This window comes from Typopeltis vanoorti, chromosome 1, assembly GCF_054136105.1.
Source record: "Typopeltis vanoorti isolate ZY-2024b chromosome 1, IOZ_Tvanoo_1.0, whole genome shotgun sequence".
NCBI classification, from domain to species: domain Eukaryota; kingdom Metazoa; phylum Arthropoda; class Arachnida; order Uropygi; family Thelyphonidae; genus Typopeltis; species Typopeltis vanoorti.
Window position 1 is genome coordinate 61,735,460 of NC_143549.1, and position 27,924 is coordinate 61,763,383.

The window sequence follows — 27,924 nt, forward strand, 5'->3', positions numbered from 1 at the left end:
AAATTTAATCGATGAAATTGAAATCTTCATGACTGAAAAAAACAAAAACGTCCCTGACATAAAAAATCTGGATTGGTTATGTGACTTAGCCTTTCTGGTTGACATTACTAATCATTTAAATATGTTAAATACGCGACTTCAGGGCAAAGATCAATTGGTTACTCAACTTTACGGCCACATTTTATCTTTTCAGTGCAAGTTAAATCTATTTCAAATCCAACTGAAGTCAGGGAATTACATCCATTTTCCTAATATAAGAAAGTTTCTGAAAAGTTCAATGTCAACTTCAAAACTGCGTATGTTGAAAAGATTGATAACTTGATATCAGCCTTCAAGGATCGGTTTTCTGATTTTAAAAAAGTGAAACCGTTGCTAGATTTATTTAGCAATTCTTTTGCCATTTTGCCTGAAAATTCACCCGAATCAGCACAGCTTGAACTCATCGACATTCAAAATAATGAGAGCCTGCGAAATAAATTTAACAAAGGCAATTTATTAAACTTCTATCGATGTGTCGATAAAAACAATTATAAATGGTTGCTAGATAATGCATTAAAATGTGCAAGCCTCTTTGGCTCAACACATATTTTTGAACAAACTTTTTCAGTCATGAATATTAACAAATCAAAAAATACGAACCGCTTGACTGATGAAAATTTAGAATCAATTTTGCGGTTTGGCTACTACAAAACTTGAACCATTATCAAAACAATTGTCAAATCAATGTAATGTCACGCATCAAATTAAATTCACTTCCTTTTTATTACCTTTTTTGTAACAATTATGATAGGTATAAATAAAATTAAACAATATATGGTAGATAACTTGGGGTGCTTAAGGGTCAAAGCTGTATAACTGAGAGGAGACCTCCACATAACCTTTAAAGGAATGCGGAGAACCGACCAGGGCTTCTGAGCTAATGTCCAATCCTCACCTTCTCGTGGTGCACCCTGTTGGGTATCTACTTTGATACTGAACGAACGAGGATGGTCTGGCGATTTGGGATTTAGTCGACCAAATTGTATTCTTATTGGTTAAACCAAAATAAAAAATGATGGTACAACATGACAAAATTTCATGCTGGCTGGGGCATGCCCGGTTAAACAAGGTCCCCGTTGTTTTCGCCAGGGAACCAGGGCAAACATCGAAAAGTCAGCTACTAGAACAAATTGGAAAACAAACATCACCAGAGTTAAAGATTGGTACTATCGACATAAGAAGCCTGAATGGCAAAGAAATGGAGCTAGCTGAGGAATTAGATAAGTACCAGATCGACATAATACAGGTGACTGAAACAAAAAAGACCAAAACTGGTGAGATCTTTCTAAGCAATAAATACAAAATGTTATATTCAGGCAATGACAATCAAGGAAAAGAAGGAGTAGCCATAGTATTCAACACAAAATACGAGGCTAATCTTCTTGAATGGCAGTCAGTCTCAAGTAGAGTAATGTGGGCAAATATGAGAATGGGGAACTGGAGAATGAGACTTATTTGTGCCTATGGTCCCACAGAAGGTTCTACTAAGGTAGAAGTGGAGGAATTTTTTGACGCTCTAGAAAAAGCAACTGACACAATGAAAAAGGAAAAGTTGGTCCTTGTTGGGGATCTAAATAGCAGAGTAGGAAATGAGTGCGAGACATACAAAAATATTTTGGGAAAATTTGGAGAAAAGAGCAAAGCTAATAATAATGGCAAATATCTGTTAGATTTCTGCTCAGGACACGGACTGGTTATTACTAACACCATGTTCCAACATAAAAATGTGCACAAATTCATGGTGCAGGACACCAGAGTGTACAGAGGATTTGAAATTGGAAGTGATCACTATTTAGTCTTGAGCAGGATAAAATTGAATTTCATATTGAAAAGAATAACATGTAAGAAAGTTTTAAAGCGAATAAAAGTTGAGCAGCTCTCAGATGCGAACTGTAGACTAAAATACAGAAAGATTATTGAAAAGAAAATGAAAGAGTTTGAAAACAGGAATCAAACCTTGGAGATTCAGTGGCAAACTCTGAAGAAAACATTGATTGATTCTACCAGAGAGGCATGTGGTGAGGTTGTGTACAAGGATAAAAAAATCAGAACTCCCTGGTGGACACAGGAAGTTAAAGAGGCAGTGAAGGAAAAGAAGGAAGCATATCAAAAGTTCCTGGCAAATAAGTCAGCTTTTACTCTTACAGAATACAGAGACAAATGTAAGAAAGCTAAACAGTGTGTAAAACTAGCTAAACAAAAGTCATGGGAGGACTTTGGCAAGAATATAGAAAATAAATATCAAGAAGGTGGCAAAATATTCTGAAGGTTGTTGAAGAAGCTTAGAAATGGAGGAAAGAGTGCTGTAAAAGGAGTTAGAGATGATAAAGGTGACATGAAAACAGGAGAAAAAGATATCCTTGAAATATGGAGTAATTACTTTGAAAAACTGCTAAATGAAACAAGCAGTGATGACAGCACAGTGATAAAAAACACTGACCAGGCATGCAGCCAGGAATACACATCCATACTTGAAGTAGAAAAAGCCATCAAAGGCTTGAAATGTGGAAAGGCAGCAGGAGTAGATGATATCCAACCAGAAATGCTGAAGTATGGTGGTATAAAAGTCTTACAGTGGCTGCACTGCATAGTTCAGAAAGCCTTGACAGAGGGACGAATTCCCGATGATTGAAGTACAGCTCTCATAGTACCCATATATAAAAAGGGAAATAAAACTGAATGTGAGAATTACAGAGGTATTTCCCTACTGAGTGTTACTGGCAAGATCTATGCCAGTATACTTGAGAAACGGTTGAGAAGAATTGTGGAAGAAAAGCTTGGTGAAGAACAAGCTGGATTCATGCCAAATAGAGGCTGTCAGGATCAAATCTTCACTTTACGACAAATAGTCAAGAAAGCATGGGAACATAACAAAGATCTGTATTTAAGTTTTGTCGATTTGGAAAAGGCATATGACAAGGTGCCAAGAGAGAAGCTATTCAATACGCTGCAGTTATATGGTGTCAATGGGGCATTATATCAAGCAATACTTAGTCTTTATTTGAGTTGTAAGTCAGCAGTTAGAATTGAAGGAAGTACAGGAAAATGGTTTAATATTAAATCTGGTGTGAGACAAGGATGTACATTATTCCCTCTGTTATTCATTATCTATATGGATCACATTATGAAGGAAAGTGGTATTATATATATTACACATGATATCAAAATTGGAGATGTTAATGTCAGCTCTTTGCTTTATGCGGATGATGTTATACTTCTAAATAAATCCACTACAAGTCTGCAAGATTCTCTGATTAAATTCAATAGCTGTTGTAATAGATATGGTATGAAGGTCAGCAATAAAAAGACAAAGACAATGAAAATAGGCAGAATCATCGAAAATGTCAACTGTGTTGTGAATGGAGAACCTGTGGAACAAGTAAAACATTTCAGCTACTTAGGCACAATTTTTACTGAAGATGGTAAATGAAATATAGAAATAGACAACAGAATCAGCTGAGCTGGTATGGTGGGAAGTCAATTGAATAAATTCATATGGAATAAGAGAGAAATTAGTCGGAACACTAAATTAGCTGTATACAAGACAGTGTTCAAACCAGTTTTAACTTATGGATCTGAGAGCTGGGTCAGAAGTAAAACACTTGACCAAAGACTAGAGACCGCAGATATGAGAGTCCTGAGAAAGATTAGAGGCGTGAACAGATGGCATCAATGGCAATATCATATTAAAAATGAGGATATTAGGAAAGAACTTGACATTGTCAGCATCCAGGAATGCATTAGCAGAGCTAATCTCAGGTGGTATGGTCACTTAAATAGAATGGGAGAGGAAAGATTAGGAAAACAAGTGTTCTCTGCCAGGTTGGCAGGAAAACGACCCAGAGGAAGACCAAGATATAGGTGGATTGATACGGTACAAAGTGCCTTAGACGATATAATATAAGATCTGATAATGTTGGAGTCTTGACAAGTAACAGACTGATTTGGAGGAAAATTGTAGATAGGAAGTTAGTAATGATGTAATTTTTTCATATAGTACTGTCATATCCTGTACATCCCTTGAGGGTACATAGCAGGAATTTGATGATGATGATGATGATGGTAGATAACTTTCAAGTTTTTTTTTGGCGGCCCTCCCATAAGTAACAGTGGAACTATGTGGCCCTCAGCCTTAACAAGTTTGTGCATCGCTGATCTAAACCAACTCCCAGTCAACAATCATCTTATTCCCAACCCTCATCAGTTTCCTGCAGTTCGATTTCTATCAGTAAAGTACACGGCTAGCTTGTGATCACTTCTTCCCAAAGTGAACTTACACTTGGCCACATTAAACTGACAGCCAATTTATCTCTGTCCATACTGCTAGTCTCTACATTACCTTCATTTAATATCACTCTTCCCTATTTAGCACTATCAGCAGTGGCGACTCGTGGCTTGAAATCATGGGGGTGCTGCAACTTTTGAAATATACATACACACTGGAAGTACGGTGTATACGTGTTTGGATAAAATATCAAAATTATGGTAAAAATTAAACGTGAAAAAATACTGTTTATTATCGAAAAAATTATACAGTTTGGTACAATTCAAAATTACTTAAAAGTCAATTAATTTATAATAATCATGCATGTCGGGTCTACTGTGGAATACTCAAAATTCAGTTTCAAGTTTTTCTTCGTTGATCATGAGATATGCTTCAGTGGTCAATTTTGTTTCTTCTGTAGGCAATTTATTCTTAAAATTAGCTAATTTATCTTCATTAAATAATTTAGCAGCTACTAAATGTTTAGTGAAAGAATACCTTTCCTCCATATCAACACATATGCAGTCACATACTTCCTTCGATTCAGCAGATAGCGTCTTTGAAGGATTCTCACAATACTTTGAATTTCTTATTGCCAAAATAGCAGTTTTAAAATAGTGCATTTTTCACTTCACAACCACATAGCCAACTTTTCTTTTTATACCACTCTGTATTAAAACTTCTAATGTACTTCTTATCATTACTTATTCCTGGATGAGATATTTGAATATCGGGTAAAGGACGGCCTGTTATTTTAATAGAAACTTTCTCAGTGAGGGTCAACTGTGAAAATTTAAGTTTTTGTAGTTCACTTATAGTCACTACTGTCACAGAACTTATTTCTTGAGGTTGCATTTCTGAGGTCATAATTGTCAATAACCCCAATAATATTCTAAAATAAAAACTATAAATTAAAGACATAAAATATAATGTTATGTCTTTAATTGTAATGTCCAAATATTTAAAGAGACAGAGTAAACACAATAAGCGCTATGAACACTCTACTACTGATGCAAACTGCATATAAACAACAATGGAACTGTGCGACGGACAGTGCTGCATTATGCTAATAGCTCGCATCTCACTATATTGTGCATACTTGATTGTGTAGCAATATGACATTGTGGTAAACACAGTGCTGCTAGCATCTTTCGCCCTCTTAAGTGGTACAAGATGGGTTTTTATTTTTAATGCAAAATAAGAGAATTGCATAGGATTGTTGATGATAAAATTAAATATTACAAGCAAATATAAATAAATTAATAAATATATTTATATATCAAGAAAAACTGAGAGTGCTGCAGTTCTGCAGTGCCTATGCACGAGCTGCCCCTGACTATCAGCAAACAACTGAATATTTCCTATCGAATCATTTCCTATATCATTGATGTACAAATTAAACAACAGAGACACAAACTAAACAAATTAGACTACTGAGACCAGTGGTTCACCACTGGTCATCTGCCTTCTCCTGGATTTAACTAGTACATAAACCACTCTTTGATATCTGTCTATCAGCAACCCTCAAATCCAAATCACCAGATTCAACATCCATCCCCATTTGCTCCATAACAAAAAAAAAATTTAATTTATAATATCATACTAAACAGATCATTAGATAGATGTAGTATCCAAATGGTTTCTTAGGACCTTCTATCTTTGTAAATATCATTATTGGACTTAATTTAATTTTTAAAAAAAATTAATGTGTTATTTATATCAAACTTTGCCATTTTTTGACAAGGATATGCAATCATTCCGATTTAAGTTGGGGCAGTGAAGTAAGGCCTCAGCTCTTTCTTTAAATAGGCATTCGAATTCATATCAACATCTGTGTAGAAGGCGAGTTTTAGACTAGAGATTGTTGTGGCCTGCCTCTATTCTGTGTTGTGCCAATCCAGACATCTGATTTGTTGTGAAGAAAGATCAATGTTCTTGTATTCTTTTTTCTACTGAACATCCAGTTTGTCCAAAGTAGGAAAGCTAGCAGTCACACTGTATATATCTTAAATCTATCTTATATCTTAAATTAACTATATCTTAAATCTGATGAGTTTTAAGATATAGTTGAGAGTTTATCTTTAGACAATGGGAATACATGGATGGTTTATTAACGGGAATATAAATAGTTACTAAATCATATTTCCTCACAATTCTTGAAATAGGCTCTGAAATGCTGGAGATGTATGGGATTGGAACTCAACATATTGAAACATATTGATTCTTTGTTGTTTTAGTTGGATTTGTAGGAGTCAAGAAGATGTGTAGTTCTTTCGGAGAAGCTTTTTAGTTCCATATACTGTGTGATAGCAGAGTTCTTCCTGTAAATGATGGGGAGTTGAACAATTAATTCTAGCTAGTGTCAAATTAAACATTTTATGATTCCTGTCTTTTGAGAAGGATGATGTGCAGATTGTTAGAGAATGTATCATCCAGTAAAAGTGGGTTTTCTATAAACAGATGTTGTTAAATTACCTGATGATGAGCAGATGAGAATAATGTCCAAAAAGGATAATTTGTTTCAATTTCCATAGTGAATGTGATACAAGGGTGTAATGTACTGATTTTAGCTTAAAAAAAAAGTAGGTAAGGAATCTATATTGTGAGGCCACAACACAGCAAAAATGTTGTCTATATATCTAACCTAAAATAAAGATTGAGGGTTTATAGATGAAAAAAGGATGTCTTCTAAATGCTCTAAATAAAAGTTGACTAAAGCAGGGGAGAGTGGACATCCCATTGCAGTTCCTTCTACCTGGTTGTAGAATTTGTTTTGATACAAGAAATATCCAGAATGCATCATGAATTTGAATAGTTTTACTATATCTTGTGGAAAAATATCAGTGAGTAGTTGTAAAGTCTCTTTGAGAGGAACATTTGTGAATAAGGATTCTACATCAAAGCTCACCATAAGATCAGTAGGTTGTATGGAGACATTTTTAATTTGTCTAAGAAATCTGATGAGTTTTTTTAAAAAAGAATGAGAATTGCCTACATGCGATTTCAATAGGTTTGCTAAATATTTGGCAATTTGGTAAGTAGGTGAATCAATACAGTCCCCAATCGGATGGAGAGGAATGTCTTTCTTATGGATCTTAGGTAGACCATAAAACCAGTTCTTGCAAAATGAATTTTTAACTTTTCTAAGGTGTCTGCATCTAAAGTTATAACTTTGTCTAGAAGGGAATTTAATTTCTTAAGTTGCCTATTTGTGGGGTTGTGGATCCAGTTCTTGGTAGGTCGAGCAATCTCACAGTAAAAGAGAAATTTTTCTTTTATAATTTGAGGAATCTATAATTAGTGTAGCTTTTCCCTTGTCTGCTTTGGTGATAACAAGGTGAATGTTGCGTCTTAGAGAGTGTAAAGCTTTCTTTTCAGATGGAAATATGTTCAATGGAGGAAGCTTGGCTTTAAGTAGGATGGATGAAACTTCTAAGCAGAGATTATTAGCCTTTTCACTGGAGAAGTGAAATAAGTTTCGTTCGATGTTAGAAAGGAAAACTAAATATGGTATCTTTTTTGGAGCTATGGCAAATTCATGTCCTTATGAAAGAATAAGTGTTTCACTATCAGTTAAGGGGCGTCCGGATACGCTGATAACCCAATTCTCTGGAACACGGAGAAGCTTCATTTGTCTAGCAACAAGGACATCGAATTTACATTTAGATGTCGATTTTGTTTATTAAATGAACATTTCAGAGAGCATTTAGCAACATTAAGAACTATATAGGAAAGTTATGGGTCTAGGTTTGAAGAGATGAAAGTCTGGAGATTAGTAACAAGACAGATATTAATGGCAAGATCTCATTTAGCTGCTCTAAGCTGATTACAGACTAAAGACAAGCTGGTGTTCCTGTAGATAGTATGAGCACCAGGTGATTTAATAGTTTCCTTTATCTTAGCAAAGTCTGGAATAATCTGAAGGTCGGGGTATATTTTTAAAAAAGTAACCCTCACTTGCAACTTACCTTGTAATACAGATAGTTTACAGTTTAGCAGTCTTTTTGGTAAAGCTTTCCATGTGAAGAAATGGAATTCTAGTTTTGAGGGTAACTTGTGCCATAGTATTATAAATTATCTACACATAAACAGAAGGAAAAGTATTATTTATAAAATATATTGCCAAATATTTCAGTTTGAAATTAACAAACTATGATGATAGTTTGTTTTTTATTTATTTGATTTGTTTATTTATTTTTATAAATAAATAAACAAATCAAATTTATAAATATTTTTTTATTTTTATAAATATTGATTTGTTTATTTATTTTTATATTGATAAACCTCCCATACACAGGAGGTTGATTGATCAACTTATAGTACATTAGTACTGTGTATGGGTAGCGGGTTGGAAAAGAAGGAACTTGTTTATATTTGATTTAAATGACTAAATTGTATTCCTTGGGAAACACAGCAGGTAGGAGTGGGGGGGAGGCTGTTTCACAGTGCAGCAGTTGCAGAGATGAAGGAGGAGGTAAAGAAACTTGTTCTGTTTGTTTCTAGGTGTACTGTGAAGGGATGTTGAGCAGCAGCTGCACATGTTCGAATAAGCTTAGTGCTGAGTGGAGGAATTATTGATGTTATTTAAGATGAGCATTTCCCATGGAAATATTTGTAGAATATACATACTGCAGAAACCAAACATCTGTGTGAAAGTGGGGAGAGTTGGTAAGAGATGGGTCATTAATAAGTCTAATCGCTCTCCTCTGCATTGAGTCAAGCATTTTGGGAACGCTTTTAGGGGGTCCACCCATATGTGGGAGCAGTATTCAATAGCTGGGTGAATGTGTGATTTGTATAATGTTATCAGCTGTTCAGGGGGTGAAGTAACGTCTTGAGTGAAAGAGAAATCCTAGTTTTTTAGAAGCTGAGGATGCAATGGTTGTGATGTGTTTATGCCAGGAGAGGTTTGATATGAGGATAATTCCAAGTAGAGAGATCTCCAACTGTCTGGAAATTTGGGTATCATCAAAAAGGATACTGGGAAAAATTTTTTTTCTGAGATATAGGACAGAACTGGGTTTCATTAGCATCGAAATTGATGAACTTATCCGAACCCCATTGTAGAATGGCTTGGAGATCGGAACTGAGGGTGATGGTGGCTGATGTTCTGTAGGTTGAGGTGAGGTGAGTTGTGTAGGGTAAGGTTTATCAAATGAAAGTGAGGAGTGTAGTGTGCTGTCATCTGCAAATCTGTGTATTGGCTTGGAGGTCAACTGAAGTTGACCTCCAAGCCAAGGTCATTGATATATAGCAATATATAGTAGCAATATAATTGATATATAGCAGGAAGAGGGTTGGTGTGAGGACAGAACCTTGTGGAACCCCAGCATTAATTGAATGATGAGAGGACAGGGAGCCATCCACGATCACACACAGTGTGCATCCAGACAGAAAGCTGGCAATCCAACTACAAAAGTCCTGGATAAGACCAAATGATGGAGTTTGCGTAGTAAGCCTTTATGCCAGACAGGGTAAAAGGCTTTGGGGATATCAAGTGCAACCACTTGAGATTCGCCAAACTTCTCCATTGCATTTGTGCAGAGATGGGTGACATATGTGAGCAGATCTCCTGTTGATCGGCAGTGACAGAATCCATACTGGCAGTTGTTTATTAGGTGGGTGTCTTCAAGGTAGTGTAGGAGTTGGGAATTGATGATTTTTTCCATCACTTTTGACAGGACTGAGGTAAGATTGGGGCAATAGTTGCATGGCACTGACTTATCACCCTTCTTGGGAATGGGCTGAATATAGGCCAATTTCCAGTTTGTGGGATAGATTCCAGTTGAGTAAGAGAGTATATATAGGCAACAGAGGTTAGGAGCCAGTTCTGGTGCACAAACTTTCAAGTCAATTGGGAGAATGCCATCAGGGCCAGAAGACTTTTTTGTGTCTAATTTGGTCAGTATTTTTCTGATCTCATCCTGGCAAAGGGATATAGGGGCACTGTATGTTGAGTGTCTGGAATGGTTAGGGGGGGACATTTACCATCGTCAGTTATGCAAGCATTGAAAGCAAAGTGTGAAAAACCAGAATGGCTTTTTCGTGGGTGATGATGCAATAAAATCCATAAAGGGGGTGAAGTAACGTCTTAAGTGAAAGAGAAATCCTAGTTTTGAGATTACAGCCAATTGCTCTGACCAAAAGGCTCGGCGGCAGTTTGGACAGGCTGATAGTTTCCTGCTTTTTGCTCTTTCGAACTCTGTTTTAGAAGCATTGATTGTTTTTTTGCATCTATTTCGGGCTTTGGTATAAGCTCTAAAGGAGGATGAGGTTCTTGATTTCAGCCAGTTATGGTATGTCTGGTGTTTCATCTGTACAGCCTTGGCACATCTTTTGGAGAACCAGGGTTTAGTTAGGGAATGGCAGTTTAGAGTACTGTGTGGAATATGTGTTTCCATGTCGGTGAGGATTACTTTGGTAATAAGTTTGGTGCATATGTTTGGGTTGGAAAGCCAGAAGCAATAGTCCAACCATGGGAATGTGGCATAGAAGTTATAACAGTGCCAAGTGGGACAGAGAGTGTCCCACTTGGCACTGTTATAATGTCAAACTACTCTTGTACGGAAGTGTCTGTGTAAGCATTGGTTGCATGGGAGAGGAGATGAGCACTAGATTGTGGTCAGAATGACCTGGGGGGGGGGGGGAGCTCACTACTTTTGCTGTGTATTTGGAGGAGTCATTAGTGAGGAAGAGATCTAGGGTGTTTGGGGAGTGGTTTGGGTTATCTGGTATTCTGGTTGGCATCTGAACAAGTTGTGCAAGGTTGTTAATGACATGACGGAAAAGGTTTCAGCATCTCTGTCTGCAAGATCTGTACAATTGGAGGAGGAAAGCCAGCTAGTGTTGTGGACATTAAAATCTCCTAGGAGGATAATTTAGTTGTTGGGAAAGTGGGATTGGAGAAAATCAATTTTTAAGGAGAGGAAATTAAAGAGCTCAGAGTGGTTGGTTGCATTGGGGGAGTGATTGAGACAGCAATAAATTTGACTGAGTGGGGAAGGGATATTTTCAACCAAAGAAGGTCAAAGTTGGGTGATTCTATGTTGGGTGCTATCTGGAAAGGTATATATCAGAGCTGATGTATATGCAGACACCACCCTTGAGATGAAAGCTGTTAAAGAGTGAGTAGTTTGTGGAAGGTTGAGATAAACAGTGCTTGGGGGGGGGTGAGATTCGAGTTTCTGCCAGAAAGAGTAGCCCATGATTGGCTTATAATTTCCTCTTTCTGTCTTGGAGTCTTCTTTATGCAATGAGACTATTGTGCTCTCTTTCTGCTCCAGTGGCACTTTTCCAGTACTGAAAGCTGAAATTAAACATCTTGGTCAGAAGGGCTGATAATACCTTTGTACATTCTCGTAATACACAGGTCAACTGCCAGAAAGAGTAGCCCATGATTGGCTTATAATTTCCTCTTTCTGTCTTGGAGTTTTCTTTATACAATGAGACTATTGTGCTCTCTTTCTGCTCCAGTGGCACTTTTCCAGTACTGAAGCTGAAATTAAACATCTTGGTCAGAAGGGCTGATAATACCTTTGTACATTCTTGTAATACACGGGTCAACTAACACATGTAACACACTGAGATTCTGCAATATTTTAAGCACCTACATTTCTTCAACCTCTATTCTGCCATCAGTCAATGTTACATCTGGCAATGCAACATAACCTCTAGATGGTACACCTCTGGCAAGTGCTCACATAGTAACTATTTGGTTTGCTTCTGTTACCTTCCAACCATCAGCATTTTTTAAAGTCATCCTTCCATAGTCATTCCTACTTTTACTTGCCACATAGCAAAAGAACTCTTTTGGATTTCTTTTGGCCTCATTAGCTTTCTCTCATAATTAGCTGTGGCCTTCCTTATCATACAAGTCACCCTTTTTTGCCTGTGTCTTGTACTACACGTAGGCATGTTAATCACCTTTTTCTTTATATTCCCTCTACAACTTTTTCTTTGTCTGCAATTTCTATTCAATGATGCTATTCATCTAACTCCTACCTGATTTATCCTTCTGATTCTGAACATCCCTTGACCACCTCCCATTACACCAATCTCCTCAGCCCCCAAAGGGGAGAGATGCTGGTGGCACATGGCTGTTGGATGCAACTTCTGCCCTTCAATGTTGATGCCTTTCTTGCATCCTGATGGCACTATGGTAACATCACCTAAGGAAAAGGCAGACCTCTTGGCATCAGTTTTTTTCCACCAACTCCTGCCTGGAAAACCAAAGCAAATCATCCTGTACTTCCACAAACTACCAATGAATCCTTTGAATACATGACTCTTTTGAACTTTTGCCAAAAAGGCCATCAAAAAATCTTCATTACTCTTGATACTACTAAGGCTCCCTGGTCTTAACTGACACCCATCCTGTATCGTCTATATAAACGTTCATATTCTACTGGCATCTACCCAACAGCATGGAAGCAAGCCCTACATCATCCACAACACAAACATCCAGCCTATACCAAAAAAAGGGAGACAAAAGTCAACCAACCATCTAATTATTATGAATTACTCACCTTACCGCTTTCAAATGTGATGTAGAAGGTTATTGACAACCAGCTTCTTCATTACATTGAGGTTTATCAGTTAATTAGAGATCACCAATATGGATTCTGCCATTCTCGTTCTACAGCCGACCTCTTATCTAATCTCAACTACCTTTGGACTTAGGCCATGAAAAGATCTGGAGAAGTTCATGTTATTTCTCTTAATATTTTTAAGGTATCTGATTGTCTGTCACTGAGACCTCCTGAACAAACTGCCATCTTATAGCTTCCCTTCTACACTCTGTGATTGGATTGTTTATTGTATGTCATGGTGGAAGGCTTCCACTCAGATTTCCCTATCAATGCCGAAGTGCCTCAGGATTCTGTGCTCTCTCACTCACACTTCCTCCTGTACATCAATGCCCTCCTTTCTCTGACTACAAAACCTATTCACAGCTTCGCCAATGATAGTATTCTTCTTCACTTGATAAATCCTGCAGAATTCTAATGTTAGATGTCTTGAGATCTTCCATAACCAGTGACCTGAACACTGACCTCAACATCCTGAAATGGGGTGAAGACAATTTAGTAAATTGCAATGCAAAAAATCTCAAGCCTGCCTTATTATTTGCAAGAAAAATCTTACCTCATCCCCTCTCATTTTTGATAATGTTCCAGTCTCCTTTCAAGATCAACATTGTCTTCTTGGGTTGACTGTCACATCCAGTTTATCCTTGCACAAATATATTACTCATATAGCTTCTAAAAAGATTGATGTTCTTTTCTGTTCTAAACATTACTTTTCTTCCTGTCAACTTCTATACTCTAAAGCAGCGTTTCTCAACTGGGGTTCCACGAGAAATAATAATGAATAGCAATGGCAAATAAATGAAAACTTAAACAGTGGAAGAAAATAATAAACATTCTCTGAAAGGAATAAATTCGAGTTAGTTGTATTAACTCCCAATAGGATGTGAGGCAATGCTGTCCGTGAGCCACTTATTATACGGCAACTGGAGCAAGTTCTAGCGCCAGCTAGTGTCGCTTACAAGTCATTGCAAGCAAGAAATGCAAGAAGCGCAGTCGATCTCCTATCAATCCTATGTGTTTTCACTCATTAATATGAAAATTTATTATCCACTTGGTTAGACTATAATAAATTTAGTTTAATCTTTTCCAAGTGTAAGCAAACAAAGTTTGTGCCTGAAAATATCTTCAGGACTGAGGTAAAGTGGTACATCCCTTGGCAACTCATAGCAAAGATGGACCAAATTCTCATCACTCCTTGTCTCAGTATCTTCCCAAGGGAAGAGCCACTACCCAGAACGGTTTCTACCTTTATTGAGGTCTTGTCAGTGGGAGGCAGACCCAGAGTGGTGATACTAAGGCAGAAGCAATGAAGAGGTCATATTTACCTATACAAGTTGCCAACCAGTGTACCACCTTATTATTAAATTACTCTGGATTTAGAGAAAGATGTTGGAAGTTTATTTTCCACTTGGTTAGACTATAATAAATTTAGTTTAATCCTTTATCCAAGCGTAAGCAAACAAAGTTTGCACCTGAAAATATCTTCAGGACTGAGGTAAGGTGGTACATCCCTTGGTAACTAATACAAAGGTGGACCAAACTCTCATCACTCCTTGTCTCAGTATCTCCCATAATGCAAAGCACATCTCCTTGCGACATGTATACTGCTATGCATTAAGTTATAGTCCTCAATCCTGAAGATGTTTTCAGGTGCAAACTTTGTTTGCTTACACTTGGATAAAGGATTGAACTAAATTTATTACATTAATATGAAAAGTTTGTATGTTTTCTCGGCTAAACTCCACTTTATGATGATCGTAATTTTTGGGAAGGTTACTCCTTTATTTCAGGTTGCAGTCGATAGTTTCAGCAATATTATACTTTTTCTATTATATTTTATTAATTTACTAAATATTACATTACTAACATAACCGAATCTGTTTTATAAACTAATTTTCTCGGCCCTTTAATTTAACCAATTTTTTTTTTAAATTAATACCTTTAATGAAAGCGTCGCATGTATTAAGTATTTTTATTGTTTCAAGACCAATTTCATTTGAGTTATGTGGCAACCACTGTTTAATCAAATTGAAAGTGTGAAAATATATTCACACTTTCAATTTGATATATCGATAGTTTGTTCTGAACGGTGAATAAGGTTACATAAGTGCTTTGCACGATGTAAACAACGATCACCGTATACTGAAGTTGTTCTGTTTTCTCTCTCTCTCTCTCATTTTCCCATGTATTTCTTTTGTTTTCCTTTATTTATGTTTTGTGCTTCAGTTTTATTAGTCTAATTTTGATTTTTCATCTTTTTTACATTTTTTATTTTACAGAAATTTCTAACTGTTAAAATGGGGAAATTTTTGAAGAGAAAAAATCCAGACAATTCTGAAGAGGCTAGTGATGAAGAATTAGAATCTCATACCAAATTTCAAAACACAAATACAAAAAAGGTTCGTCTTGACAATGAAAATTACTTATCAATGCTGGCATTTTAACAAGAATAAAACTGATTTTGTGCAGCGATTTATTACTATAGATGAGACTTGGATTCACCATTACACACAAGAATCCAAACAGCAGTCAAGACAGTGGACAGAAGTCCATTGTTCAGTGCCAAAGAAGACAAAGTCAGTTCTATCAGTAGGAAAGGCCATGGCATCAGTGTTTTGGAATGCTAAAGGCATTTTGTTTATTAATTATCTTGAAAAGGGTAAAACAATAACCTCGGAATATTATTCTGATCTTTTAACAAGACTAGACGAAAAAATTAGTGAGAAAAGACCCAGTTTGCAGAAGAAAAAAAATCATCTTTCATCAGGACAATGCCCACAAAGGTGTTTTGGCGATGGGAAAATTAAGGGATCTGTACTATGAATTGTTGGATCATCCATCCTGTTCCCCAGATTTGGCTCCCTCTGACTTCTTCTCTCCTCAAAACTAAAACTCTTCCTTGCTGGTCAGCATTTTTCTTCGAATCAAGAGGTGATTGCAGCTGTAGAGGGGCATTCTGTAGATCTTACTGAGAACCACTACAGGGATGGGATAATGGCGCTTGATCATCACTGGAATAAATGTATTACTCTTACAGGAGATTATGTTGAAAAATAAAAATAATTTTGAAATTATAATTTTTTTTTAATTGTTAGGCCGAGAGCTTTTAAGACCACCCTCGCGTATACACTTCGGGAAAGCAATTATGTAGTCTTGACCAGGGAGATTGTAAGAAGTGCTGAATATTCTATTAAGGGGTATATGTAGAATTACAAGGCTGATGATTATGACAAACTGAGAAATCAGCTTTCAGAAGTGCTGTGGCACGAGAATTTGAAAGGGAGAGATGTTGATGGTGCATGGGAGATTATCAAAGAGAAGAAGTTCTTTTGCTATGTGGCAATTAAAAGGAGGAATAACTTTGGAAGGATGACTTTAAAAATTGTTGATGGTAAGGAAGTAACAGAAGCAAATCAAACAACGAGTTACTTAGTAATCATTTTGCAAAAGTGTACCATTTCGTCTGTGATATTGCAGTGCCGAATGTGTCATTGACTGATGAGAGTCTAGAGATAGAAGAAATAGAGGTGCTTAGTACATTACGGAGCCTTAATGCTAATGCTGCTGTCGTGACGTTCTATTTTCATGTTATGTTCTAAATCCGCCATCTTGGTTCAAGTCACTCTTATCAATATAACAACTAATTGCAAATTGATCACCGATACAAAAGTAGAGAAATTTATAATTATACTGCACCACCCCTTAGATTAGTCTATACAAAATAGTAGGATCAATTCTTAATTAAGTTAGCAGTCTCCTCATTTATTTGGGCAGAATTATTTACTATTCCACTTGGGGTTCCTGCAAGATTCGAATATTTATGAACGGTGCAATAAAAGGGAATTCAGGCAAACACAATATTTAGATTAACAAAATAAAACATTTAATATATGATATATATAACAAATACAAGAATTCTGCTTTAAAATGAAACAATACAATCAACTTAATACATCTTGCTAAGTCACTCATGCCAATTCAATGTTCTAAACTTTCACATACAATTCACAGCTTCAAAATCACAAGCTTTCTTAACTCAAGTTAATAAAACAAAACTTCTTATTTAATCAGTCTCCACATATCTATCAGCTGTACTTAATGTTTAAATTCACAGGAAGCACTAATCAAGGTAGACAATATTCCAAGCAATCTTATTTCGGACTTTGAACATCGAAGATATGTTAATGTTAGAATAAACAAACAAGTATGACTACTCTTACCAAATGCAATCTTCAATACATCTATTAATTGTGAGCACACTTTTGAATTAACTTATTTACGTTAGCGGAACACATTAATAAAAATTCTTCAACTATTTTAACTGAACTACTGTTAATTGCGCTTCACTACTCAAAAAGATACACATCAATAAGGCACTGATATCTTTCCTTGTTTACTTTTCTGAAACTAGTTAATTTCAATATAATTCTTCTCAGGGCAACATAGAATTAAGACGCAATCCTAGACTAACTGGAACTAATCAGAATTTTTCATTGAATGTTCAGTTCTTTGTTTATCCGGATATGGCATTAATTTTCCTTTACAACACAGCTGACTTCACTTGCAGCTAAGTATATGATTCACTATGGTTTGGCTCACTTCTAAACACTATTCTCATGAATTTCTGCCCTAGAGAACTTATAATTTTCTTCCACTTCTTTTGCTTGTATCCTACCTTCCTTCCTGCTCCGCAAAAAAACTTCCTCTCTCTTCTTCTAATTCAAAATCCTTTTTTTTTTATATATATATAATATCTTTCCTCTCCTTTCAGTCCGAAGGTCATGCTCTATTCGACTCGTGCTTGTTTATTTCATGCGTCTCCATGACAACAAATAAACGCAAACATTTCGCTAATGTAATACAATGCTCTACTACTACATGAGTGATTACATAACGTTAAATTTTCACAAATAAGAATAAACAGAATATTTGAGCTACTTAATCAGCCTTTTCATTACGTATAGAATTAATTATAATAATACTTTTCGTTACATCATATATATATTTTAGTTATTATAAATTCTGCACATATTATTATTAACAAATTAATAGTAGGTTAAGTTTAGAATAAATATTTAAATAGTAATCCTAAATTAAGGAATAATAAATAATTTTTATACAAATCATGATTAATACATAATAATCAATGTTAAATGTGAATGAAAAAAAATAAATTACACAACATAGTTTCATTCACAATTTAACACTGCCATAGGGTTAAATGGCATATCGGCTAATATGTTATGAGAATGTGCAAGAGAATTATCACCTCCACAACCCAGCCATTTACTTTAAGCTTCAGTTCTGATAAAGTTCCAATAGAGTAAAAAGAGAGGAAAATAATTCCACTGTATAAGGGAAACTCCAAGAAAACAGAAGTAACAAATTATAGGCCAATCAGTATATCAGATTCAGATTTCTGTCCACCCAGTCATGAATTCTGATAGAAATTAGAATTCAGGACTGGGTAGACAGAATGATACTTTATAAGGGGCGACATCGTTTTGTGAAGTCTTGTCTTAGTAACTTACTTTCTATAATAAAGCAATGGTAGAGTTAGATAAAGGAAATCCTTACTCCATGATATTGGTGGAATTTGCAAAGCATTTGACTGGGTTCCACACACATAAATTGGAGCAAATGGGTATGGATCTGGATCCGAAGCTAGTGATTTGAATTAGAGGGTGGCTGATGGATAGATATCAAAGAGTGGTTTATGGAGGAGCTGAGTTCAGGAGAATGTAGGTGAGTAGTGGTGCACTTCGGAGCTCAGTACTTGGGCGTCTGTTCTTCAATTTGTACATTAATGATATTGGAAATCATTTGAAAAGAAATATCCACTTGTTTGCTGATGATGCAAAATAGTCAATTCTAATGATGTAGATATCTCACAGGATGACTTAAATAGGCTGGAAGTATGGGCTAAAGTGAATGGCTGTCAGTTCAATGTGGCTAAGTGTAAGGTGATGCACTTTGGGAGGATGAGATCACATGATGTTCACAATATTAATGGAACTGAATTGCAAGAAAAGTTTGCGTAATGTTTCCTATGAGGAAAGATTGAAGATCTGTGGGCACAAAAACTAATAGAGGCATATAAATTATTAAAAGGGTTTTATAGGATTCATAGTGATGACTATCAATCAATCGTTTGATGCTGTTGGCACACTCTCCCTCGATGAGTCTTTGGACTCCCTGGAGGTGTCACATAATAATAAAAACTGATTTTGTTCGTCAATTTATTACTATGGATGAGACTTGGATTCACCATTACACACCAGAAACCAAACAGCAGTCAAAACAGCACACAGAAGCCAGTTGTTCAGTGCCAAAGAAGACAAAGTTGGTTCCATCAGCAGGAAAGGTCATGGCATTGGTGTTCTGGGATGCTAAAGGCATTTATTTTGTTTATTAAATATAAAGGTGTTTTGACAATGGGCAAATTGAGGGATCTGCACTATGATTTGTTGAAACATCCACCCTATTCCCCAGATTTGGCTCCCTCTGACTTCTATCTCTTCCCAAAACTAGATCTCTTCCTCGCTGATCAAATTTTGTCTTCGAATCAACAGGTGATTGCAGCTGTAGAGGAGTATTTTGCAGATCTTACTGAGAACCACTACAGGGATGGGATAATGGTGCTGTAGCATCACTGGAATAAATGTATTTGTCTTAAGGGAGATTATGTTGAATGATAAAAATAATTTGGAAATTATATTATAATTTCAAAGAATTTTATAACCGCACAATACTCAATTTTATCCATTCCAAGGGATACAGACAACTCTTGCTTCAACAAACTATTTGATAGAATGACTTGCAATTTCACATGGATGCTTATAACAGATGCACCAACTTAGAAAAAAATTCTTGCTGATAGCATTGCTATCTATGGTTGAGACTGAGAACTTTTCAGACCACCCTTATATTTTCTATTGATGTTGCCTATCTTTGGTTCTACTTATGTTGAGCTCATTCCCATAGCCCACTTACTTTTCATTCACTCTGGTTCTCTGAAGAAAACAGTAAGAGGAGGGGGCTTATTGTTTTTAACTATGCAATGTCTCAACAAGCATGATATTTTATAATATTTTACCATCAATTTTGGTTTAAGCCATTAATACAGAATACTATTTGTCAGCTAAGTCAAATTGTCAGTCCATTTTCATTCATTCAGTATCCAGATGGATGTCTACTAAGAGGATGTGCCATGTGAAGATGAGGATTGACCATTAGGTCAGAAACCATGGTCAGTTCTCTGCATTCTTTAAAGGCTATGTGGAGGTTTTCTCTCAGTAGCAATAAATACAAAATGTTATATTCAGGCAATGACAATCAAGGAAAAGAAGGAGTAGCCATAGTATTCAACACAAAATACGAGGCTAATCTTCTTGAATGGCAGTCAGTCTCAAGTAGAGTAATGTGGCCTTGCTAGCAGCTAGAGCATATTAATAAGACTTAATTTAAGGCTAAGTTGACATCAAAAGGTTTACCCATGCATATTTGTTGCAGTTTGGAATTATAGCCAAAGTAGCTTAGGTTATAAGGCCAGCATATTATGTTTTGTGGGGATGAAAAATCCAAGTTTTTGAGAAAAGAAACCCTATTCAACTGCATGGAACTGACTAACTTTACTTGAAAAATCCTTATAAAAATTGTTTACATCCTAGATGGGATTCAAATACAGGTCACTAACCTCCTGAAGAACTTAGTGTTAAGCCTTAAAGACTATGTGGAAACTTAAGTTTTAACTTAGGTTAAAAAAGACTTTGCTAGGGTTATGATTTAACCCTACAGAAGTCTTAAGTAATTATGTTCTGTGAATTTTGCTATTATTTTCTTATTTTTTATGAATTTCACCTATTTTGCGAATTTCATGTTTTACATTTATGCTAGGTTATTATTTTTTTTCCCAATTCCATTACATTATGGATAATGTAATGGAATTTGGGAATTTCAAATTTTAGGCAATTACTTCCAAATTAACATATTTTTATATCTTTATCTTCAAGTATCAGAAGGCATACACAGAAATAGATAATTCATTTTTAAAATATCATATTTTAACATACATAGCATAATACATTAAAGCTTACAGCTTACCCCTGCTGAATGAACCATGCACTTAGGAGTTCCAGTAGTTCCTGATGAGTACAAAATGAAAAGAGGATGGTTGAAAGGTAATTGGCAAAATTTCAATGGCGGAATTTTGCCATTTGGCAGATAGGCTCTGCTAAGGAAGTCTTGCAAGAAACAACTACATAAATAGAGAAATATCTATGATATCGATAGTTTTAACATTAAGTTGTTAGAAAACAATAATAATCATTTTAAGTTAAATTAGGATTTACGTAGATAAAATAAAATAGGTTTTTTCACAGTAATGAAATACTTGTATTGATCAATAATACAAAAATTTGTGTTTTGTTATGCAAGGTAATTCCAAAACAGTTATTAAGTGCAATCAAGAGCTTATGTGACAATACAACCATAAGCATAAAATATTAATATGTGTAACACAGTAGTAAAAAAGAGAAACTAATCAAGATGCCAACAATAGCCTTTCATCTTCCTTATTTAATATACACATTTTTACACACAAACAGATTTACAGAAAAATGTATCCAGATTAACATTGAGGAAACAAAAAGAAAAGAAAAAACATCTTTCTCTATCCTTTCCTCTCAAAATACATAATAAAGGTATCTTTATTATGCTGTGAAAAAAAAAAGATATCTTTTATAATATCTGCATAGGCACAATGTTACTGGCAGTTTCATAAAACACAAAATTAATCAAAGTTCCCTCATATATTCCAAAGAAGCATTTTATTTGACTAAATGGTTGACATTTTAGTTTTGTCAGGTAAATAGATTAACTGCTAAAACCAACTGTACGCTGCAATATATATTAAAAAAAAAAATGATAAACCATGGGTCTTTCAACAGAAGAATTTTTTTTTTTTAATCAAGAGTACTTCAGCAATGCTAAATCATTTTTATAAGAAAATGAATAGCAAATTTCAGAAATAATTTAACTCATCATCACCAATTTCTAATGTGTATCATCAAGAAGCATACTGACTAACATAACAATGCTATAGAATTAAGTCTACTGTATTAACTGGTATCAGACACCTATTTTACTAACCTTTCCTCTTTCATTCTGTTTAAGTAACCATACCATCTTAGATTAGCTCTGCTCCACATTCCTGAATAATAATAATGTCAAGTTCTTTTCCAATAGTTTCATTTTTAATATGATTTGGCCATTAATGCCACCTACTCGTTACTCTAATTTTTTCAGAAATATATCTGTGGTCTCCAGTCTTCATAATTCTCGAATCCATAAGTTAAAGTTGGTTTGAACACTTTTGTATACCGCATGTTTAAGAGATATATCTATGGTATAAGAGTAGCTAATTCTACTCTTATACCATAAAAATTTATTCAACTGACTCTCAGCCATATGAGTTTTGCTTATTCTACTGTCTATTTCCATATTTAATTTGCCATCTTCATGAAAAATTGTGCCTAAATAAATGAAATATTTTATTTGTTTTTATAAGTTTCTCTACTGCTGATGCAGATGTTTACCAAGTCATGTTTATTTTTCATAATTTCTGTCATGTAATTCATGTGTTTGAACCAAATTTATTACAGCAATTCAATTTGGGCAAGTCTTAAATTTTATGAATCAAAATTTTAGAGAAAAAAAAAAAGGGGGATTGGAGACTGCTTCTTGTGTAAAACAAGAAGCAGTCTTTCTTGTGTAAAACAAGTAAGACTGCTTTCCCTACTAAACAGCTCTTGAAAATACACTCCTACAATATGGAAACCACTGTAAATCCAGTATTCAGTTTTGCTCATAATATCAAGCTAACACTACATTTTTCATGGTATATATTTTTCATTTAGGAAGCAGAGAATACATCTATAGTTTATCGTAAAGCATTTGGTCAAGTTTGGTATTACGAACTTAAAGCTTCAACCGTTGGTCTCATTCTTTAGCATTATTTTTTATCTTGGACAGGTTAACTGAACATGACGGGCCTTTATCTTTTGACCTCTCATCTAATGCAAGGTTATTACTTTATTGTTCATATCACTCTCTCTCTCACATATATGTGCATATGCGAGAGGTAATGACAAAACCTACAGCAATTGATGTTTGTGTGTGTGAATCAAAGATGATAAAAGTGACATGAAAACTGAAGATAAGGATATTCCTAGATGCCTGAAGTAATTACTTTCAATGAATCAAACAGTGACAGAACTATACTAGAAAATTTTCAAGAGGAAAGCAAAGAGAAGCCGAAAAAAACTTGAAATGTGGAACGGCAGCAAGAATAGATGATATTCAACCAGAAATGCTTAAGTATGGAGGGTATAAAAGTTTTGCAGTGGCTACACTGCATAATTCAGAGGACTTGGTCAGAAGGTCGAATTCCCGATGATTGAAGTAGAGCTCTCATAGTACCCATCTATAAAGGGAATAAAACTGAATATGAGAATTATAGAGGAATTTCTCTACCAAGTGTTCCAGTAAAGATTTATATAAGAATACTTGAAAAGAGGTTGAGAAAGATTGTGGAAGAGAAATTTGGAGGAGAACAGGCTGGGTTCAGGCCAAATACAGGTTGCCAAAATCAGATTTTCATTTTAAGACAAATAGTTGAGAAATCGTGGGAATATGATAAAGATTTGTACTTAAGTTTTGTAGATCTAGAAAAGGCATATGACAAGGTGCCCAGAGAAAAGCTTTTCAAAATACATCAATTATATGGGGTGAATGGAACATTATACAGAGCAATACATAGTCTACATTTAAGTTGTAAGCAGTTAGAATACAGGAAATACAGGAATATGGTTTGATGTTAAATTTTTATGAATCAAAATTATCACCACTCCTATTCATCATTTATATGGATCACATTATGATAAAAAAGTGGTATCAAGCCTGATATTAGAATTGGACATGTCAAACTTAGCTCTTTGCTTTATGCAGATGATGTTGAACTCCTAAACACATCTAGTGCATATCTCCAGGATTCTCTAACTAAACTGAATAACAGTTGTAACAAATTTGGCATGAAAATCAGCAATAAAAAGACCAAAACTATGAAAATATGCAGGAGCAAAGCAAACTTCAGCTGCATTCTAAATGATGATTCTACAACATAATAAACAAAGTTGGAATGGTAGGTAGCAGCTAAATAAATTTATATGGAATAAGAAAGAAATTAGCCAAAACAGCAAACTAGAAGTATACAAGACAGTATTTAAACCAGGTTTAAGTCATGGATCTGAGAGTTGGGTTAGAAATAAAGCACTTGATCAAAGACTAGAGACCACAGATATGAGAGTTCTTAGAAAAGTTAGGGGGCTGAACAGATGGCATCAATGGCAGAATCATATTAATAATGAAGTTATTAGAAAGGAACCTCACATAATTAGCATTCAAGTATGCGCCAGCAGAGCTAATCTAAGGTGGTGTGGTTACTTAAATAGAATGGGTGAAGAAAGATTAGCAAAACAGGTGTTTGATGCTAAGATGGCTGGAAAGAGACCCATAGGAAAACCATGGTCTTGGCGGACTGTTTCGGTCAGATGTGCTTCAGAAGCATGAAAAGTTAGATACAACAATATTGGAGTGATGACATGTAATAGACTAATTTGGAGGGAAATTGTGGATAGGAGATTAATAATAATGTAAACTTAGTCATGTCATAGTAATCTGAACACCCCCCCCCCTTGAGGGTACATATCAAGAAATTTATGATGACGACGGTGTGTGTGTGTGTGTGTAGGCAGGAACTGGTTTTATAGCTTTAGGATGTGTGTACCTAATGAACCAAAGTTATAATACTCACTGTCAATACAAGAAATATAGCAGAATTCTTACAAGAACCAGAAAGGATAACTTTCCTACATTGTATCAGCAACTTCATGGATAAATCAGTATGCAGATAAAAACTAAGAGAGAGAGAGATCAGCATCATTTCCAGGAATATGGAATTCCTTTCACAGTAAAACATACAGTTTTAAATTTCTTATTGTCACAATCGGAATATTCTATCTGCAATCAGCTGTTATAATCCAAAATTGTGCATCAAAAATGAAAACTGATTTCAGCACAGAAAAACCTGTGATAGTGACAATAAGCAGCCATATGAATAGAAAAATTGCATTCACAGATTATTTTTTATCAAGGTACTCTCTAAAGTAAATCTGAATGACTCAAGTAAGTAATTTAATTATGCCAACTAATAGAATAATTTTATCTTTATTTTGATCTGTCTGCAAAACAGTCAATTAAATAGCATGTTAAGGAATTAGTGAATAAAACTTATGAAGTTGATTAATGTAATAGTGACCCAAATGCGAAGATAAATTGAACAAAACATTAATTGATTCAGCTAGGGAGATGTGGTGAAATTGTCTACTAATTTCTCTCTTATATGAAAAAAGAGAGAAATTAACCAAAACATTAAACTAGCAGTATACAAGACTGTGTTCAAACCAGTTTTAGGAAAGAACTTACCATTCAAGAATGTGTGAGCAGAGCTAATCTGAAGTGGTATAGCCTTAAACAGAATGGGAGAAGAAAGGTTAGAGAAACAGGTGTTTGATGCCAAGATGGCAGGAAAAAGACTCACAGGACAATCAAGATATAGATGGACTGATTCAGTCAGAAGTGCCTTAGAAGAACAAAATCTCACATAATGACAATATGGGTGGTGCTGATAATAGACTAATTTAGAAGAAAATTGTTGAAATAAAGATATATTTTCGCGTATAATGCAAACTAGAAATTTTGTTTGAAAACTAGCCCTAAAATGCCATGTCCACGTGTAATGCTATCCATTAATCTTGTTCCCTAACATTCAGTGGCGGCCGGTGAAAATTTTAAGTAGGCGTGCTGCATATATAAAAAAATAAAAATAAATAAATAAAAAAAACACCACTTTTTTTTCTAATCACTAACGAATTTATTAATAAATAAATTTACATATTAAAAATTGCTTTATTAAAAATATTTCATCCTCACCACGAACAAACCCCAATAATAAAAGTTTCGTATCAATAGCAATAATAAGTGCAAACGAATATCGGCGTTAGATTGCAGTGCATTTGTTTCATGAAATGATAATTGCAAATATATAATTCTTTTCATATTTTCAACAGTGACACTCCTCATAATTCAGCCTTGTATCTATAATAAATAAATAATTATGTCATTTTAACAAAATAAAATAAGATTGAAAAAAAATAATTCACCATGCACACGGACCAATAATAAACGTTTCATATCTCACAGAAATAATGTGCGCAGGCATAAGATACACTGCCCAAGCAGCAGTTTATCTAATGACGTAACATGCAATGACAGCAAACGAATATCAGTGTTAGATCGCAGTGCATTTGTTTCATGTAACGATAATTGAAAAAATATTACTTTTCATATTTTCAACATTGACACTCGTCATAATTCAGCCTTGTATCTATAATAAATAAATAATTATATGTTATTTTAACAAAATAAAATAAGATTTAAAAAAATAGTTCACCACGCACACGTACCAATAATAAACGTTTCATATCTCACAGAAATAAGGCGCCTAAGCATAATAAAAATACACTGCCGTTTGAGCAGTTACAGTTGGGAATGACATAACGTGCAATGACAAGAGCAAACGAATATCAGCGTTAGATTGCAGTGCATTTGTTTCGTAATCTAAAGCGTTAATTGAACAATTCCATTATTAACTATTCAATCAATATCAAAACATAAGCTGTAACCTTTAACATGTTGTACTGCATTTATATAATGTTGTAAGCATTGTTATTATTTATAAACACAAACAAAATTTAAATTTTTCATTTTTTCCTTGGGGGTGCTGCAGTGTCGCAGTGCTTATGTACAGGCTGCCACTTCTAACATTATAAATAAAATAATACAAATTAACGAAAGAAATAATTATTTTAAAACAAAATGTCAAAATCCTTCAAATTCTTCTTCATCTTTTGAGTCATCAAATATTTCATTTATAAATTCATCTGTGTAGCAGTTGTCATCTTCATCATGCTCTCCATTTTTGTTGTGCTTCATCCTGCTTCAAAAGATGAACATTTACATTTCTGTTGGCTCATTTTAAGGCTAGGTTTGTTTAACGAATAATATTTAAAATGAACTGTGGTTAAACCAATATAACATTGCTAATATCCCACCAAGGGTGTGGGATATTAGCACTACTTACATTACTGGCTTTATGTGCAGATATGATGCGCACTCGGTCGCTGAATGCGAGTGGGTCAAGTAGATTTGGTTGCATAGGCATTAGGTAGTATATATTGTGTGTGCAAGTCTAATAAGATGTTATATTTTTTTAAGATCTGCATATAATGCGAACCTCTAACTATAGACCATAAATTTTAATGATAAATTTTTCGCATTATACAAGATAATATACAGTAACCTTAATCATGTAATACTGTCAATAATAGCCTGTACACACACACCCCTCTCCTTGAAGGTATATATATCAGGAAATTGATAACATTGATCCAGAAATAAAATTTTTACAAGCTAATAATATTCATTACTTAAAAATAATATTAACAAGTAAAAACAAGAAGAGAAGTGTCCAAATTAATTTATATGAGTGAAATAAAGTTCCAACTCTACCTTTTTAAAATTCCTGAAATATTTCTTTTTAGTGACTCTCTATTTAATGGTACAATTATCACTTTTTCTAAATCAGGAAGACCTGAAATTTAATTTTGGTATATTACTCATTTGACAGGTACCTATAAATTTAATAATAATATTTAAAAGGATTATCCATATTTAAGAAGTATATTCTTCTTGAGTTAATCTATTGTAATCATATTACAAATGAAGATTAATAACAGTTGAAATGAAGTTTATGAGAAAAACTGCAAAATATACCCTATTCGATCACAAAAGAAATGAAATGAAGATATTATGAAAGAATTAAACCAGGAATCAGTAATAGAAAAAATTAAAAAATAT

The 27,924-nt window shown here is 34.7% G+C and overlaps 1 protein-coding gene across 1 annotated transcript in view; it reads right to left on the reverse strand.

The window, feature by feature from the left end:
* Nucleotides 1–27,924, reverse strand: part of LOC150110030 (acetoacetyl-CoA synthetase-like) — a 175,448-nt gene that overhangs the window by 81,859 nt on the left and 65,665 nt on the right. Inside the window, exons 8-9 of the mRNA XM_090390793.1 lie at nt 27,577–27,658; nt 20,992–21,145 (exon numbers count right to left, since the gene is read on the reverse strand). Of these exons, the coding sequence (XP_090246919.1) occupies nt 20,992–21,145; nt 27,577–27,658 (236 nt within the window). The remainder of the gene's footprint in view (nt 1–20,991; nt 21,146–27,576; nt 27,659–27,924) is intronic.